Raw genomic sequence first — 14,205 nt, 5'->3', positions numbered from 1 at the left:
ACCACAACTGCAGCATGTGGAAGTTCACAGGCCAGGCTTGGAAACTGCATCCCAGCAGTGACCTGAGCCACAGCACTGACAACACCAGATCCTCCAGATCCCTAACTGCTAGGCCATCAGGGAACTCCTGGATTCTCTTTAAAAGGAGCTACAACTGTTGATAATTCCTAGTTGCATATGTGGATCTATTTGACTGGTGAAGATTAAATTCATTATGAGAATCCTAACAAAATACTCATATAAAGGCATTTTTGTCAATCATTTTTTTAAAGTCTGTATCTTAACATTACTTTTACATCTGGAGGAGCAATGGAAGCTTTTGTACCCTTGCCTTCATTGTGAAGACATCATACGCACCCCAATATTATTTTTATGCCCCACATTGTTCCAGACAGGAGAAGGTTCTCCACTGCACAAGAAAACCACATGACACAAACACATCCAAATCACACCACAAGGGAGCACCACCACAAGGAACACAGCAACGAAGAGACAACACATGGGGGAGTTGGGGACCAAGGGTCAGCTCACACACGGGGAACCAAACAGAAACACTCTGAAACTCAGAAAGATGCTTACTCTATTCCCCACCCTGTGCCTCCAAAAATCACCCCCAGGGCCAGAATGGTGCCAGCCACAGCCCCTATTAGCCTGCTTGTGGCCATGTTCACTGTGCGGAGGGAAAATGAAGATTTTTTAACAAAGGAAATTAACCACACACTGATTTCCCTAACATACATTATCTGTTCAGTTACATATTGAGATCCTTGCTTTAAGATTGGAAATGAAGATTTGCACACACATTGCAAATATGTGAGGATGATTTTGAATTTACCTTCAAATTCCACAAACCTTACTTAAAAAAATCATCATCTCTCATCAATACTTAAAACATGTAAATAATACAGTTTGAGTTATAGGTCCTACAAGGAGCAAGATGCAATTAAAACATAATTTAAATTGCCAAACAGCAAATCTTCATTTTGGCTACACAAGTAATAAACCATTAGTAAACTTCTCATACTGAAATATGCTTAAGAAGCTACCTCTTTTCTTAAAATTTAGAACTTATATTTTGTGAAAATTCTTATAAATTTAAATTCATATCTTTAGGATGAAATGCTTTTTTTTTTTTTTAACCTGGCAAATTATTTTACATGGAAAAGTATATTTCAAACAACCCGCAAGTTTGGGTTTGTGTAATGGTATCAGGGCATTTAGTTTTTTGTTTATGTCTCCAATGTATAAGCTTTATACTGAGAGACAGTGAGGGTCTCTGGGAAGCTGTGGGGTTTTTTTGTTTTTGTTTTTGTTTTTGTTTTTTTTGTCTTTTTAGAGCCACAGCCATGGCATGTGGAAGTTCCCAGGTTAGAAGTCAACGAATCAGAGCTTTAGCTGCAGACCTATGCCACAGCCACAGCAATGCCAGATCGCTGAGCAAGGCCAGAGATCGAACCTGCATCTTCATGGATACTAGTCAGGTTCATTAACCACTGAGCCACGACAGGAGCTCCTGGGATGCTGTATTAACTGATTCCGACACACCCAATTGTGGGTGACTGAGTAGAGACACAATCCCTGTGCATTATGGCTTCTGTGAATAGCTTTTGCAGCTTGCAATATGGGCCGGGGATGAGCACAGGTCCCCAGTGTTCTCTGCATGGGTGAGATGAAGTTCAGTGTTGAAGGAAGAAGGCAGGTTATTCGTGGCTGAGAGTGTCTGTGTCATCCTTGTGTGCAAACCTGTGGACGTATATGCACTTCATCTCATGTTTCTACATGAATCAAAAGTACTGGCTACCATCCGATTACCAATGAAGATAGAAAAGTAGCTTCCGGGAGTTCCCGCCATGGCTCAGTGGTTAACGAATCTGACTAGGAACCATGAGGGTGTGGGTTCGATCCCTGGCCTTGTTCAGTGGGTTAAGGATCCGGCGTTGCCGTGAGCTGTGGTGTAGGTCGCAGACGCAGCTCGGATCCTGTGTTGCTGTGGCTGTGGTGTAGGCCAGGGGCTACAGCTCTGATTAGACCCCTAGCCTGGGAACCTCCATATGCCGCGGGTGCGGCCCTAGAAAAAGGCAAAAAGGCAAAAAGGCGAAAAAAAAAAAAAAAAGTAGCTTCCACAAGGCAGCATTCATGCAGACTGTGTGTGATGAGACACAGAGAAACAAACAACAAACCATGTCTCCAAGTCACAAGTTTTTAAGGCTTGATATTGGGCTCGTTGACCTTTTCAGCTAAATACTGTCCCAAAGAAGAGAGAGAACCTGGGATCTCTAACTCTGATGAGCACCAATACTCCACTTTTTCACAGAGCGCATCATGTGAGTGAGAGATTCTGGTTTCACCTTTAACTAATAAGCACAACCTGAGTTGCTCTTAAATAACAAAAAAAGATGGGGGACACAATAGAAAACAGAGCAAGCCTATGGAGAGCATTCAGAGGAAAGGCAGAGAGACCAACAAGTAAGGTGGTGGGAATGTTATTCAAATATGGCAGTACATTATAATTTAAAATAACCTAAACAATAGCTCAGATTTCCAAATTGTAGAGGTAAGCCCTGGGATGAAAGGTATTCCAGATATAGTGCCTCATTTTCTTGAAACCTTAGAAAATCATTGCTTCCAGAACACTAAATTACCTAGGATAGATCACAAATATATATATATATTTCTTTTTTCCCTTAAGTTTTAAGCATTGGCTCTTAGACCTGAAATACATGAGAGACCTATTTCCTCTTTAATTTTTATATAAGCTGTATGTGCTAAATTATAGAAACATTACTCACACGCCTATTAAACATGATGCTAAGTGAATTGTTAAATTTTATCATAGCAGTATGAATGATGAATAAAAATAGCTATTTTAAAAGGCTTTTTGTATTTGCTCTAGATGTTATTTCTCACCGCAAAGAAAGAGAATGAGGCCATTGATCATGCAGGTGTTAGAAACAACCAGAAGGACAAGACTTCCACAGATGCTTCAACTATATATTCAGCATAAACAGATATAGTCTGTAATCTCCCCTGAGCAAGAACAATTACCTCCAGTTCTTAGCCAATGAGTACTCTTAACACCAAAGCAAGAGAAAAGTAAGTGGAAAAGCAGCGTTTTTCATAAGTATCCTCTCCTCTCTTGACTCCCCCTCCCTCTCACCACTCTAAATGCTGGAAAACTAAAAATACATGTAAAATCCATTTGTTTCTTTATCATGATACTTAGCAACTCAACCTGCTTTCAAACTGACATGAATTCACTGAGTGGCTCACAGGTGGGTGGAGGTGTACAGGGAACATACTCAAAAAACCGAGGGCTTAGCTACTCTTCACAGCTACAAAGAATTCAGCCTCTCATTAAAAAAAAAAAAAAAAAAAAAGTTCCTTGGACCTGTAGGGGCCTATGATCTGGTTTTACCTCTGTACTAATTTATTTATTGTGTAACTGTGTTTCTTCACTCATTCATTCATTTAATATCTACTAAATGTCTTTTTCCTTGTTGTGCCACGAACTATACTGGTGTTACAGCTTATTTTTCTTTTACTGATGCTATGCTTTCTTTTTCTTTTCATCCTACCAAACCTGGAAGTCTTGCAGATTCTTGCTAATAACATAGTCCTCATATTAGAAACTTAATCTTGCTCTAACTCTTTAACATACTTACCTTTCATTGTAACTTGTTTGTGGAAACTTTATTGCTTAGCAGTACATTTTCATATTTCTGCTGTTTATTGCATTATCATTATTTTTAATCTTTTTTTTTGTCTTTTTTTTGTTGTTGTTATTGTTGTTGTTGTTGCTATTTCTTGGGCCGCTCCCGCAGCATATGGAGGTTCCCAGGCCAGGGGTTGAATCGGAGCTGTAGCCACCGGCCTACGCCAGAGCCACGGCAACGCGGGATCCGAGCCGCATCTGCAAACTACACCACAGCCCACGGCAACGCCGTATCGTCAACCCACTGAGCAAGGGCAGGGACCAAACCTGCAACCTCATGGTTCCTAGTCGGATTCGTTAACCACTGCGCCACGACGGGAACTCCTATTTTTAATCTTGATCCTTGCTTTCATGTGTGCTAAAAGGTAGAATTTTTGAGACGTATATAGTATCAAGATACAACCTATGAATTTTCTCCTTTTCTTGGGAATTTCTATTTTATGTGTAGAATTCTTCCACAGAAAAGTCATGCTTCAGACACTTTGAAACTGTGTTTTTGCACCTGAGTGGTTGACTTTTTTGCTTTTCTCTTCTTACTTTTAGCGACTTTCTGAAACAAAAGGGTGCATTCTTTCAGCCATATGATTCCAATGAACCAAAAGGGGCTATAATCCTGCATCCTTTAATACTTCAAAGGCAGGAGGCATCAAAGCCATCATTTGTACTCTATACACCAAAGTTCTTTCAGCGGAGATTTATTATCTTACTAAAATTTAAGATTAGAAATAAATACTAAATATCCTCTTTAGACTTTAGAGTATAATATTGGCATGGCAGATATTTTATCCAGTGCTGTATTTCAATATTTAGACATACAATCAGATCTGCTTACTCTTTCCCACAGAACTCAAACATTAAGTTCATTTTTGACACATTGGGATAAATGTCTGAAAGGATAAAAACTAAATTATTTCCTATAAGAATGTTGTTTCAGTCAGTTTATGCTGTCAATGAAAATATGGAGTTTTTCTGAACTCAAAATAAACTTAGTTATTGAAAAAAATTTTAAGTTGGTAAAAATCCTTATGTTACTAATGAGGTCACTGGTAATGGGAAAAATACCAGGGAATATATAATTACACAGGAACACAATCGTATATGATAATCATAACATCTTACATCTAATCATCTGAACTACAAAATCAGATTTGTGCACTCAGAAAGGACGTCATCAAAAAGAGACATGCGGAGTTCCCGTCGTGGCGCAGTGGTTAACGAATCCGACTAGGAACCATGAGGTTGCGGGTTTGGTCCCTGCCCTTGCTCAGTGGGTTAACGATCCGGCGTTGCCGTGAGCTGTGGTGTAGGTTGCAGACGTGGCTCGGATCCCGCGTTGCTGTGGCTCTGGCGTAGGCCTGTGGCTACAGCTCCGATTCAACCCCTGGCCTGGGAACCTCCATGTGCCGCGGGAGCGGCCCAAGGGATGGCAACAACAACAACAACAACAAAAGACCAAAAAAAAAAAAGAGACATGCAAAAAGTAAGTGTAAACACTAAATAACACTCCTCAAGGTAGACTTAGAAATTATTGTTTTCAAAACACTAAATGTTAATAATATAATACTTCCATGACAAGTAATGGAGGAGCCAATAAGCTTAATCATGACTTGGTTATTGCTTCACCCTCTCTACTTATGCCTGTGTTTTAAAAACTAGCAGAATAACTTAATACCCAGCCATGTGCTGGGTGTAACTTAACACACAGGCTGTGTGCAATAACAGAAAAAAAAAATAAACCACCACTGGACTTAAGACCAGGTAATCTACATTTCATTCTTGGAGCTGCACTTAACGAGCTGTTAACCTTGCTAATTAGGTTAGTTTTCTTTTCTTTTCTTTCTTTTTTTTTTAATCTTTTTGCCATTTCTTGGGCCGCTCTCACAGCATATGGAGGTTCCCAGGCTAGGGTCTAATCGGAGCTGTAGCCGCCAGCCTACACCAGAGCCACAGCAACGCGGGATCTGAGCTGCGTCTGCGACCTACACCACAGCTCATGGCAACGCCGGATCAGATCAGATCGTTAACCCACTGAGCAAGGGCAGGGATTGAACCCACAACCTCATGGTTCCTAGTAGGACTCATTAACCGCTGCGCCACGATGGGAACTCCCTAGGTTAGTTTTCTTATTTGTAAAACAATCGGTCTGAACTGAATTGCCACCAAGGCATTTTATATCTCTGATTAGAAAACTATGGCCATGATGAAAGGGTCTGTCTGCCTAAAGCTTTCTAGGACCACTCCTGGCCCTTATATATAATCAATGAAAACATGTGCTATGTTCCAGTTTCTTTTCTCCCCTCCCATAATGGTGCTGCAAACCATGCAATAAGAAAAGTTCCACTGTCCATCATAAGCACCATGCAAAGATGCCTACACATTACAAAAATCACTGGTACTTGACATGGTCTCCCTACAGCAGGTGGAAATTCTAGGTCTTTTAAATAGAGCTCAGGAGTTCCCGTCGTGGCTCAGTGGAAATGACTCTGACTAGGTTCAACGAGGACACAGGTTCAATCCCTGGCCTTGCTCGGTGGGTTAAGGATCCGGTGTTGCCATGAGCTGCGGTGTAGGTTGCAGATGAGGCTCGTATCCTGTGTTGCTGTGGCTGTGCTGTAGGCCAGCAGCTCCAGCTCCGATTGGACCCCTAGCCTGGGAACCTCCATATGCAGATGGTGCAGCCCTAAAAAGACAAAAAAATTTTTTTAATTAAAAATAAATAAATTAATAAATAAAGTTCAAACGTATTCTACCTTTGTAGGAAAAAAACCAAAATAATTTATTTCAGGGTGTTCAGTGGAAACTGGTTGGGAGAAGAGGACCTGAAAGAGTCTTCTTAGGTAGAAAACATGAATGAAGTCATGTGTGATAGAAAATCTTTTTAAAAAGATACTCATCCACTTGGCTTTTGCCATGATGAGATCTTGTTTCTTGTCCTTTAATCATTTTAATTTGGGCCCTTTGGCTCAGGCCCATGGCGCTGGCAGGATGGGCAAGTGTCATGGTCTTCACACTACCAAGAAGCTCTGTAGCCACCGATGGGACCAGAAGTGGCACAATAAATAGTATAAGGAAGCCCACTGGGCACAGCCCTGAAGGCCAACCCTTTTGGAGGAGCTTCTCATGCCAAGGGACTTGTGCTTGAAAAAGCAGGGTTGAAGCCAAACAGCCAAATGCTGCCATTAGGAAGTATATCAGGGTTCAGCTAATCAAGAATGAAAAAAACAAAAACAAAAACAAAAAAAAAACCCATAGCCTTTCTCCCCCATGGTGGTTGTTTGAACTTCATCAAGGAAAATGATGAAGTTTTGGTTGCTGGATGTGGTGTCAAAGGTCATCCTGTTGGTGACATTCCTGGAGTTGCTTTAAGGTGGTTAAAATAGCCAGTGTCTCTCTTGTGGCCTTACACAAAGGCAAGAAGGATAGACCAAGATCATAAGTTGTGATGGTGAAAGCAGGCTAGTAATAAGGTTTCATATGCCAAAAAAATTTTTAATTTGGGAGTTGGAGCAAACCATCTAGCATGCTTTCAACAGTGGGCCAACCGTGGACAACTTCGCGAGTGCAGAATGGCATCCATGGCAACACTTTCGCATGTGTTTTTCATCCCTACTCTGATGGAGAGGTTGAGTTTTTATTCTTCCAGGAACTTAGAGTTAAAATGAAAGAAATATCCAAAACGCGCTAGTTCTTTTCTGACTATCTCAAATCAAAGGACACAGAATCAGAGACGTCACCTTTAGTTTTTACTCATTTGATCTTGATCCAAAGGGATGCAGTTGGGTATAATTTATCTTTTATGCCCATGTTCATGATTTAAAAGGCAATATTTTCATTTTGCCTCTTCAAATTGTTTCTCCTTAACACAGAAATACATCAAAATTAAATAAAACGCAGTAATTTTTAATCCCTGCTACCTGTGTCTATTCAGAAAAATCTTCATCTACAAATATGACAGGTCAGATCACTGCTGGTGTTGCTCATTATATATGGCAAACGTTTAGGGAGGGTCCAGACACTGAGCTTGGTAAGACAAGTGCCAACCAGACCAATTTACTCACAAGAAAGAATGTACAGCGTGAAGTTATATAGAAAAACCCTGATACCTCACACAACTGCTGAATTTACAGTCAAGGAAGGACTGACAGTTTCAATACCTTGAGTTCATTACCTATTACTCTTCGGCAAGGCAATTCAACGAATGGATACTGATAACCTGAAAATCAGCACTAACATGCACCATTTTACTTCCTTTACATATTCCCAGAGGGAAGGGATGTGATATTTACTAAGTGCCTACTATGTGTAAGGATGTGCTGACTCTTAAATAGCAGCAAAACAATAAATGCTTGCTATCTGGAGTTTAAAAATACAGGTCAAGTACATACCGTCTCTTTTACCATCTTTTTTTTTTTAACCAGAATATCAAAATTAAAATGATAAAATCTATAGCAAAGTGTTTAAATTTTAATTTCTGTTGTTTCCCATTTTCCTAGTGTACTAACAGAGTTGTCTACAGGGGCTGAAAAAAACATAAACAAACCATTAATCATAGCGTTATTATTAAGATGTTCTAAAGCTGCTTGACTTTTCTGGAAATCTGATAATCTACAACAACAACTGCTCTTCGTTTATATCAATTAATGTCTTTTTAAAACATGAATTGAGGAGTTCCCGTTGTGGCGCAGTGGTTAACGAATCCGACTAGGAACCATGAGGTTGCGAGTTCAATCCCTGCCCTTGCTCAGAGGGTTAAAGATCCGGCATTGCCGTGAGCAGTGGTGTAGGTCTCAGACGCGGCTCGGATCCCGCGTTGCTGTGGCTCTGGTGTAGGCTGGCAGCTACAGCTCTGATTCGACCCCTAGCCTGGGAACCTCCACATGCTGTGGGAGTGGCCCAAGAAATGGCAAAAAAAAGACAAAAAAATAAAAATAAAAAATAAAACATGAATTGAGACTATTACAGATTCATGAAGATTTTAACAATTTTAGAACCAATGGGTAGGTTCTCTCTAGTGATTCCTTTGTCCTTCATCAAGAATTAAAAAAAGAGGAGTTCCCGTCACGGCGCAGTGGTTAACGAATCCGACTAGGAACCATAAGGTTGAGGGTTCGATCCCTGTCCTTGCTCAGTGGGTTAAGGATCTGGTGTTGCCGTGAGCTCTGGTGTAGGTTGCAGATGCGGCTTGGATCCCGCGTTGCAGTGGCTCTGGTACAGGCCAGAGGCTACAGCTTAGCCTGGGAACCTCCATATGCCACGGGTGCGGCCCTAGAAAAGGCAAAAAGACAAAAAAAAAATTAAAAAAGAAAATATGCAACAGGAAAAAATATACCAGAATGTTAATATTGATTACTTCTGAGTTACCAGATCAGGAGTCATTTTTATCTTCTCTTTAATCTTTTTTGTATTTTCAAAATTTTCTACAATAAACATGTATTATTTGAATGAAAAAAGGTTATCTTTAGACAATAATGAAGACTAGCACCAGGTTAAGTGGGGAGAACACAAAACAAAAGGCAACTCTGGGTATTCTCTTCCCTAGAATGTAGTTGTTTATGCCTCTAAATGAGTTTTCTAGGCATGGGGGAGTGAAGGAAAAGGTAATAGACAGAGCCAGGCAATGAATAATACACCCCCCCCCCCACCTAATGAGAAAGGACCAAGTCTAAGGCACTTCAGCTCTGCTCATCTTTCAGGCATCCTTATCCATCACTTGAGGAAATAGCATCTAGATCTCTAAAAGAATCCCAGACATGCTGTGGATGGAAAATTTGGAAAGAATGAATCTCTCCTTCTCTTGTCAGAGCCTAAATCTTCTCTACATCGAAGTTCTAAAAGTGGATCCGAGAAATTTTCATACCAGTTTTAAAGTAACAAAAGACTAAATGTAAAAGTGGAACTGGTTCCTTTTTAGAAACAGGAGAACAGAAATAGACTGTGAGGGTGTGCTTGTGATTCCTATGGAATTTTAATACCACGGACATATTAGGCAAATGCATGAAAAGTGTTCTAACGCACCCACTCTTACTGAACATTACACATTCACCCAAATCAGCCTACATCTCTTCAGGAATTGAGGACTAAGGAACTTCATATGCTTTCCAAGTCATAGCTTCCCATACAGACAATACTGAAATTCAGAGAGTTTAAAGGAGCTTTCGGCCAAAACTAAGCAGATCAAAGGACATGATTTCTATATGTAATTTTCCTACCTGCAGGAAAAAAAAGCACCATAGCTATTTATAAAATACTGTTAGCAGTACCTTGAAAAAGAAGAACCGGATGTACTGGGCCACTGCTGTACAACATTTGCCCTAGGAATTTTTTGGTTTCTCAGGTACATTGCTCTAGATGCTATAGTAAACCTACTGTAACCGATGACGTTTCTAGATCTTTGAAAATCATGTGAGGGGTTGGGAATGGGAAGAAAACAAGAAAGTGTCTACCATATTTGTGATGACATAGGCTACATTACAATATGATGTAACAGCACGGGCCTGAGATTGGGCGCTTGGGTCCTGGTCCCAGCCCTGCCTCTGGTTCCCTGGGTACCCATAGTAGGTCACCTGACTCCGGGACTGAAAGTTCCCATCTGCAAAATGAGAGTGGTTCTTGATGGCCACTGAGACTCTTAATTCTAGAGTTGTAAGTTCTCTCCTTTTAATGGCTGATAAATGAAAGTCCAGATATTTCTTTCTTTTTTTTTTTTTTGAAGTACTAAAGTTTGGTGAAGATTTCCAATTTCTCCCCAATCAAAAGAAGCATGGAAGACTACAACTTCTATCTGGAAAGACTCAGTATTGAAGAATGACCAGAGTCCCATATCAATGGAAAGAGTTTATCTATACAAATCTGGCATAGCTTAGACAAACTCTAAAATGATTAACATTTGTGATTATAGAAAAAGAAGGAGGTTTAAATGAAAGAAAGGAAACTAGGAGAAAATAAATCAGTATATTTACTTCTTCCCAATTTCAGTTCTAGACTAAGGGGTAATTCAAACGCTTTTTTTCAATGTCGTATATAAGAACCTTTAATTTTGCAGTGGCATGAATTATATATTTTAATGGGAATCACAGATATTCTTATGCGTCTCTTATCAAATCTGCAAAACTGTTATATTGGTGTCATTGGAAGAATAGCAATGAATTCAGTATGCAAGGAACTGAAACCAAAATCACACAAACCCTTGGGTCCTTCGTCCTTGGGAGGGTGAAGGTTCCGAACTGGATCCCGGATACTGCAGTCTGTCCCTGCCCAGGTGAAATCACAGATGCAGGTGGCTTCATTACTACATACCTGTGAAGAACAAAGAACGGAGATGGGGTATTTTCATCACACTTGGTAGAATAATGGTGATAAATTTAAAAGATACCTGGGACAGGGCAGAGGTTATAAAAACCATCTGGATTTTTTTTTTTTTTTGTCTTTTTAGGGCTGTGCCCTCAGCATATGGAGGTTCCCAGGCTAGGAGTCAAATCGAAGCTGTAGATGCTGGCCTACGCCACAGCTACAGCAACGCAGGATCTGAGCTGTGTCTGTGACCTATACCACAGCTCACGGCAACACTGGATCCTTAACCCACTGAGTGAGGCCAGGGATTGAACCCAAGTCCTCATGATGCCAATTGGGCTCATTAACCGCTGAGCCATGACAGGAACTCCACCATCTGGAATTTTTAAGTCTCCCATGGTTCTGAATACTAGACAAGGGGAAACAATGTAAGAATCCAATAGTCAAATGATGTTTTTTCAGTTAATTATAGAAAAAACAAGATTAAAAGGAAGACGTTTTAAAATTAAATGTTAATTATTCATGTTGAAATTATTTAAGTACCCAAATGTCTGACAACGTAGTCTTTTCAGATGCAGTTGTTTCTAGAAACATACTTTGGAACATATATGCCTGATTCAAGAAAATAACAGATGCCGGGTTTAAGAGGTATTGTCAAGAATTCCCATCATGGCTCAGTGGTTAATGAACCCAACCAGTATCCATGAGGATTCGGGTTCGATCCCTGGCCTTGCTCAGTGGGTTAAGGATCCGGCGTTGCTGTGAGCTGTGATGTAGGTCACAGATGCAGCTCGGATCTGGCGTTGCTGTGGCTCTGGTGTAGGCCGGCAGCTGTAGCTCTGACTGGACCCCTAGCCTGGGAACCTCCATATTCTGTGGGTATGGCACTAAAAAGACAAAAGACAAGAGAAAATTTAAAAAAATAGAAATAAAGAGGTGCTGTCGGAGAGTAAATACCAGGGAACATAAATCACCAATGCATTGCTTTATCTCAGCATGTCCAACACAAAAGTCACTTGGTGGTACTTTCCCAGCCATTTCAGCACCCCTCCAACCTTCCCTGCCTGCCCGTGGGATCACCCCTGTCAGGCAGCCAGGCCGAAGACCCTCCTAGAATGATCTTTGTCCCTCTCTCTTCCTCTGGGGACCATTCTGGAATGGATGCGTAATTTAGATGAAATAAATAACCATCCTCAAACTAAAGTAGTTTAAGTCTTCATCCATCCATGAAATACATTCAGAGACAGATTATTTAGACATGATAAAATCGCATTTAAGCCTATTGGTATAAGAAGCTTTTTAATCTGAAATGACATAATATTATGATTACAATTAACAAGGCTGAATTTGACCCTTCTTTAATAAGATGAAAAAGTGGGAGGGGTAGTAGAGAATCATGGACCTTTTTATGCCTTAAGTTTTATAACGACTTTTCAGAGTTGACTACCTGAGTGGTCTTCCCGGGGCTTTTACTTTAACACAGCAATTATTAAACACTTCCTGTGTGCTAGGTACCGACGCTCAGTGCTTTGTGTATTGCATCTCATTTAATCTTCCCCCTAGCACCCTGATGGCTGAGAGGTTAAGTGACTTGTCCAAAGTCACTGGGAGAGCAACAGGCAGAGTCAGGATTGAAACCCAGGATTCTTTCTAGACACAAAGTCAATGCGCTTGATAACTAGGCTGCACGGCCTCCCTGTGAGCCTATGATCTCAGTGAAACCTGAAAATATAAATTGTCCTGGCATAAGTGTCTTAGGTCTTTCTACTTTGTTCTACAACATATCACCTGTTTAGCCATCTATATTTTAGATTATTTTTACCTTCATTCTAGCATCTTCCTTCTATATTATCATTCTGAGTTTCCTCATGTCTCTTTTTTTCCATTTCTGAAGTCTGTATAAATTTTGAAATATCTTTATTTTACTAAACCCAATTTAAATCATTATCAAAAAGTGCTTTTATCTCATACTAAGTGAAGCAAGTCAGAAAGAGGAAGACAAATACCGTATGATATCACTTATGTCTGGAATCTAATATACGGCACAAATGAACCTATCTACAAAGAAGAAACAAACTCATGGATGTGGAGAACAGACTTGTGGTTGCCAAGGGGGAGTGGAGAGGGGATGGGATGGACTGGGAGTTTGGGGTTAGCAGATGCAAACTATTGCATTTGGAGTGGATAAGCAATGAGATCTGCTGTATAGCACAGGGAACTGTATCTAGTCACTTGTGATGGAACATGATGGAGGATAATGTGAGAAAAAGAATATATATATATATATATATATATATATGACTGGGTCACTTTGCTGAAGTTGACAGAACATTGTAAATCAACTATAATAAAAAAATTTTTAATTAAAAAAATAAAACATGCTTTTAGATGTTGAACCTAGATGTGCCAAGAAGCAAACATTTTGTTCACAGAATTACAGATGCATGCAGGTGTGAGTAGAGAGGGCATCTTCTCTGTGACTAGCCATGGTCCAAGCAGAACTGTACAGCTTTAAACATGTGAATTGTATCAGTGATCCAGTCCCCAGTCTAGCGTGCTCTTGCACAAATAAATATCAGGATGCCTGGTGAGGAGCCAAGAGGGAATTACTGAGAGGGTGTAAATTACTGTGAATGGTACAAAACAGTCACATGGAATCTATAATTTCTTTAGGAACCATATCAATTTTCTTCCAACTCCTTGGATGCCAGGCTATCTCTAGAGAATGTGGTGAATACACACAGCTAGTGATAAAAGAAACAGCAAAAAATAAAACCATATCAATACATATAGGCATTATTCTTTTCAGATAAGGTTACTAAGGAAATAATCAGTCAGTGCATAGATATTGACAATAATCACAGAAGCAGAACAACTGAATTGGGAGTCTAACCACTGTGAACTTGGAAGATGCCAGACAATGAAGATTTGAGCTGGATATTGATGCCTACTTACCCCATGGCCTGAACAGACTTTACCCTTGGAATCAAGTGGGCAGCTGCTCATATTTAGGGCTTGAATCTGTAGGCACTTCCGATCTAAACACATCATAGATGGGCCACATGGTGTTCCATCTTCTACGTAGCCCACATCTGTATCATCATCTAAAACCACGTGAGCACCACTAAAAGGAGAAAGACAGTCACACAACAATTAGCACCACATTTAGAAATTTATAGCCAACACAAATAAGGTTTGCTCTT

The 14,205-nt window shown here is 40.2% G+C and overlaps 1 protein-coding gene and 1 pseudogene across 4 annotated transcripts in view; one reads left to right on the top strand and one right to left on the bottom strand.

The window, feature by feature from the left end:
* Nucleotides 1-14,205, bottom strand: part of ADAM23 (ADAM metallopeptidase domain 23) — a 213,110-nt gene that overhangs the window by 15,425 nt on the left and 183,480 nt on the right. For 3 of the 4 annotated variants that reach the window (XM_047773332.1, XM_047773329.1, XM_047773330.1), the window contains exons 23-24: nt 13,958-14,126; nt 10,897-11,008 (exon numbers count right to left, since the gene is read on the bottom strand). In XM_047773332.1, the coding sequence (XP_047629288.1) occupies nt 10,897-11,008; nt 13,958-14,126 (281 nt within the window). Of the gene's footprint in view, nt 1-494; nt 671-10,896; nt 11,009-13,957; nt 14,127-14,205 lie in introns of those variants that run through there. The other variant, XM_047773331.1, reaches the window with a different exon arrangement.
* LOC125123482 (40S ribosomal protein S23-like) lies at nt 6,698-7,148 on the top strand (annotated as a pseudogene).

Source organism: Phacochoerus africanus, chromosome 3 (genome assembly GCF_016906955.1).
Source record: "Phacochoerus africanus isolate WHEZ1 chromosome 3, ROS_Pafr_v1, whole genome shotgun sequence".
NCBI lineage: Eukaryota > Metazoa > Chordata > Mammalia > Artiodactyla > Suidae > Phacochoerus > Phacochoerus africanus.
This window is presented reverse-complemented; position numbering and strand designations above follow the sequence as displayed.